At 56.6% G+C, this 4,875-nt stretch overlaps 1 protein-coding gene across 1 annotated transcript in view; it reads left to right on the top strand.

The window, feature by feature from the left end:
• CUNH7orf26 (chromosome unknown C7orf26 homolog) overlaps nucleotides 1-3,195 on the top strand; it is a 13,611-nt gene extending 10,416 nt beyond the window's left edge. Inside the window, exon 6 of the mRNA XM_011363890.2 lies at nucleotides 2,391-3,195. Coding sequence (XP_011362192.2) covers nucleotides 2,391-2,592 — 202 coding nt within the window. The 3' untranslated portion in view covers nucleotides 2,593-3,195. The remainder of the gene's footprint in view (nucleotides 1-2,390) is intronic.
• Nucleotides 3,196-4,875: the final 1,680 nt, after the last annotated feature.

Here is a 4,875-nt window from a genome sequence, read left to right as displayed (position 1 = left end):
GTCTTCAGACGGTCACCCTGGTCTTCAGCGGGTGGCAGGGCGCCAGGGCTGCTGTTGGCAGGTAGCGTAAGCGGAGGGTGAGCGAGCCAGCACTGTGCGTGCCAGGGCCAGCGAGTCTGGGCCGTGGTGGCAGGCTGATGCAGAACTATGCGTCACTCGAGGCCATAGGATTGGCCAGGTGCTAATTCACCGCTGCCAGTGAGCGAGCTGCAGCCAGCGGAGCCTGTCCTCATGTGCGGTTGGGGACGCCATGTCCGGCTCTGCGCGGGACGCCTCGGGCAGGTGTCTGGGCAAACAGGAAAACGGAAGGTGGAGCACGGTGGTCCTTAGTGGAGCAGAACGCTCCTGCTTGAGATTATGCCCGTCCGCAGGGCGGACAGCTCGTCCAGAGGGCCACCTTCCTCTCAGGAGCCCGCGCTGGTCCTTTTCTTCTGTCTGGGCTCCAGGAAAATGGCATCTGAGGGCATTGCCAGGGTGAGCCGGCGCCGGTTCCCTTCTCATAGCGACCCCTTCGTAACGTGTCCCTGCCCTCCGCACAGCTTTTATTTAAAGTGCAGTGTTTTTGGGACATTAAAATACTGAGAGGGAATAAACCCTTCATCATCTTGACATATAGCTGGGAGTCCGCATTGGAACTCCTCCAGACTTCTAACCGCCCCCGCTGGGCCCCGCATCCGCGAGCTGATGGCTGTCTGTCCCGACGCGCCTAGGCTGGCATCCAGCCCCTTAGCAGCCTGGCACGGTGCTGGGGCTCTGTCTGTCATTTCTCATCATGTCCTCTGCGTTCACTCTTTCCAGCTAGACGGGAAGCTTCTTGAAAGCCCCTCTCTGCCTGGCAGGGTGTGCGGGTTCAAACCAGCACGTGATCTGAACTGCGCCTCTGTAATACCTCCACTGCAGATTTACTGACTTGTTTGCTTATTTTGAGTCAATTTGTTACCCAGAGTTAATGAAAAGTAATAACGTAAATGAAAAGGGGCTCAGATCCTTCAGGCCACCAAGGAGGCCAGCTTTCCTCATGGCTTTCCTCATGCTCTCGTGCTCTGCCCCAGCCCCTCCTGGGGCAACAGACCTTGTACTTGGAAGGTGGGAGGGGTGATGTCAGTGTGCAGAAGACCCAGCCCTTTCAACTCGGGGGAGCAGGCGGACAGTCAGGGTCCACCAACGGCTGAAGGGGCCAGCAGTGGGTTGGGGGCGGCTGTCACTGGGCCAGGGAGGGCAGGAGCGGGGACGGGCAGCACCGTGGGACAAGGAAGCTGAGGGGCAGGCGATGGGCGTGAACAGGACCTGGCAGCTGGAAATTCGTGATGTGACGGGACCTGTGTAGACACTGGAGACGCAAGACCCGGCCAGAGCCAAGGCCCCGGGGCGAGGCCAGGAGGCCAGAGGGCAGAGCCAGCCTGCGCACAGCAGAGGCCGGGGAGTGGCAGGGAGGCAGGGCTGGGGAGGGGGCCTGAGAAGATTGTCCGATGAGGGCGTAACTGGGGAGTTGGTTATTGCAGGCTGACCGCGGGGCATGGGCAGGCGGGGGCCTGGGGATCCAAGGCAGGGGGAAGTCAGGAATCTGCTGATGGTTCTGGGCGGGGAGAGGGAACTTCGGAAGGGACCGGCATTGGAAATGACGTTGAGTTCAGGAGGGCAAGGGGTTTCTGTGGGACAGAGGCCGCCGATGTCCCGAGCCGGAGGGAGGAGCGCGGGTGGGAGAAAGTGCACAGCACCGGGACTTGGGGCCGTGGGGGTGGGCGGGGCTTGGGGCGGGAAAGATGGGGCGCCGTTGTTTGGGACCTTGGGCATGTTGAGTCGGGTGGGGGGTCATGGGTTCGGGTGGGAGGGGATGCCCCATCACCAGGGATCCTGTCGCCCGGCCGTGTTGGAGCAAGTGGCAAGAGGGTCCGAAGCTCGTCAGGGTGGAGGTGGGAGGGGAGCAGGCCTCCGGGGACAGGTCGGGCAGCTCCAGGCCCGTGCGGGACTCTGGGTGTCACTCTGGGTGTCAGGAAGGCCACCTTTCGTGTGGCTTTGCTAAGAATTTGGTTAGGACTCGGTCATCAAGAATGCCTTTGAGCAAACTGGCCTGCTGGCTGCAGGGCCTCGGCCACCACCCTCATAGATGTAGACAGCTGAGGCTGAAGCGGATGCTGACCTGTGTGGTCCCCGTGCCACGATGCTGAGGCTGCAGCAAGAGTTTCCGTGGGCTGCAGAGCTGCCGCCCCTCCTCCCGGGCACCTGTGCTCCCCTCAGGGCCCCCTCTCTGCTTTTCCCATTGCTGGCCCCTCCTCTCCTGTCCCCGCTCAGAACCGAGTCCAGGGAAGGGGACCAGCCCCAATGCCACGCGTCAGGCGGACATCGTCATGGGAACCCACGCGTCCTAATTCTCCTCCTTGTGTTTGCAGCCTGCTCCAGCTGGTGATCTCAGGCCCTGTGCAGCAGTCACCACACGCCGCGCTCCCCCCTGGGTTCTACCCCCACATCCACACGCCCCCACTGGGCTACGGCGCCGTGCCGGCCCACCCCGCCGCCCACCCCGCCCTGCCCACACACCCCGGGCACACCTTCCTGTCGGGCATGCCCTTCCCGTTCAGGCCCATCCGCTAGGCCGGCCCCGCTTGCCGCCAAGTGGCAGTGTGCCTTCTGCACCGGGTTGGCTGGAGGAAGCCTTCTGGACCGGGCGGCTCGCCCCGCAGAGCGGCACCCGTGGGAGGCAGCCAGGCGCCAGCTCTACCGGCAGGACTGTCGTGCGAAAGTCCTGTGACAGCGCCATCCAGGTACCTCCTACCTGGCCACATCCGTAAGCGTCCAGATTGGACAGATAAAAGGAAAAATGTCCAGCCCCCCCGCAGAGCGATGATGATGCGGGCATCTTTAAAAGATGCCAGTTCTGTGAGCCTGTTGTCTCGTGTGTCATTTCAGACACACACGCTCTGAGCCTGTGCTGTCGGGGACCCGGACGCGAGAAGCAGCAGTGCAAGTCCGCTTGTCTGGCTGCCTTTCTTGTGAACGGGACGCGTTCCTGCCGCAAACACAGGCTTCTCCGGGCCCTGGGAGCTCGGAGCCGAAACCTCGTGGCACACAGCACCCGGCGCTGCCCAAGGAAACCTGTGAGGATCGCCCCCGTCACCGCGAAAAGGAGCTGCTCTGTTTTATTGGGGTCTCTGAATTTTCCTTTCATATGTTCAAATAAATTTTTTCTAAACAGTTTTATAGACTTTATGGAATGTATTTTAAGAACTTATTCAGTGTAAGCTGCAGTGGCACCTTCCCAGTCTGCCACAGTCACGGTAACAAGATTGGGTACAATCTTGGCTACTCCTTTTGGCAGAAACAGAGGACAGCATCCCTCCTTGTGCAGGGCATCGGGCGTCTGCTGGCACCCCGGGGCGCCCCAGTCTGCTCACTTCAACTCCAGTTCTTCCTTCCCTCGGGTGTAAAAACAGCCCTAAGGGTTTTTTCCCAGTTCACGATTAGAAAGTATGTGCATTGAGTTCTCATTTATTAGTTTTGGGAGGAAAGAAAGATAACCATTAACCGCGGGCTCCCCTGGGCCGAAAGTGAGGAATGAGAGATGGTTCCAGCAAATGCGAGCATCAAAGACTAACTCATCAGGATGAACTTGAACCTTGTGGTTTGTTTATTCTTTTATTGCTGGCTGAAGGCCATGACCTGGAAGATGAGACCAAACCAGACAGCCTAATAAATTCCCGTGTGTGTGTGTGCACGCGTATGTGCACATGCGTGCGTGCGTTCTTGTCTGCTTCAAGTCTAGAGTTCAAGGTACCCCGAGCCGAGGTGCTGCGAGGGCCGACCTCAGCTGGCCGGGACCTCGGGCAGGTGTCCCTCAGGGCCCCAGGCGCTCAGCCAGGTTCCCGCAGCCTGTGTGTAGGAACGGACCTGCGTCTGAAGCCTGTCTGGAATCAGTTTTTAAATCACTTTTGAGAGCCGTGAACTAGAAAGGAAATGTTCTTTTCTTTGAGTTTAATTTCATCATCCCTATGTTTCCTGTTTATGTATAAACCTGCTGATGTCAGATCAGGAACTGAAGTCAGATTATCTTTTTGTTGATATGCATCTATGAAACCAAAGAGTTTGGCTCTTGACTAGTTTTTGGTATTTAACTTTGATACCAAGTGTTCTGGAAAGGATGAAAAGCAGACTCGCATGGCTCCGTAGTTAGAGGAGGTCCCTGGGCAGGACTCTGTGCCAAGAGGCGACACCCACCAGACATTGCCAGTGGCTAGATGTGTCAAGAAAGGAAAAGTGTAGGGAACGAAGCCACTGGCGTCACAGACTTCCTAAGGTGGTGTTTTTAGCAGTTTGTGAGCATTAAGTCAACCTATTAAAAATGACGTGCATTCTGATTAGTAATAACCTGCTAACTGTTTTACAAACATAAATTGATACTTGAGAAAATATTTGCAGTGTATAAAACAAAGCACATGTACAGAATGTATTAAAAGCTACAGATTAATCAAAAGACATTCCAATAAAAAAGACGACTGAAGGACGTGAACAGGAATGTCATAGGAGAGAAAATACAAATGGTCAATAGGTAAGAAACGATTCCAAAACTGATAACCACGGAAATAGAAATTCGAATGAGATGCCGTTTTTTACCTGCCCGTCAGATTAGCAGAAGACACTGAGCTAAAAGTGTGAGGAAGCGATGGGCACCCTGGGGTGGAGTAAAGCTGTTCAGACACCCTGGAGAAATTAAAAGACAAAACGACTCTGACCCAGCAATTAGAGAAACAGGAAGGGATGTTCAGGTGCTCATGCTGTGCTGTGTTTTAAGTGCAGACGTCCCAAGGGAGATTGGTGCCGGACCCCGCGGTTACCAAAAGCCGAGGATGGTCGGGCCCTGATACCACAGGACGTAGGCTA

Source organism: Pteropus vampyrus, unplaced genomic scaffold (genome assembly GCF_000151845.1).
Source record: "Pteropus vampyrus isolate Shadow unplaced genomic scaffold, Pvam_2.0 Scaffold90, whole genome shotgun sequence".
Taxonomy (NCBI): domain Eukaryota; kingdom Metazoa; phylum Chordata; class Mammalia; order Chiroptera; family Pteropodidae; genus Pteropus; species Pteropus vampyrus.
This window is presented reverse-complemented; position numbering and strand designations above follow the sequence as displayed.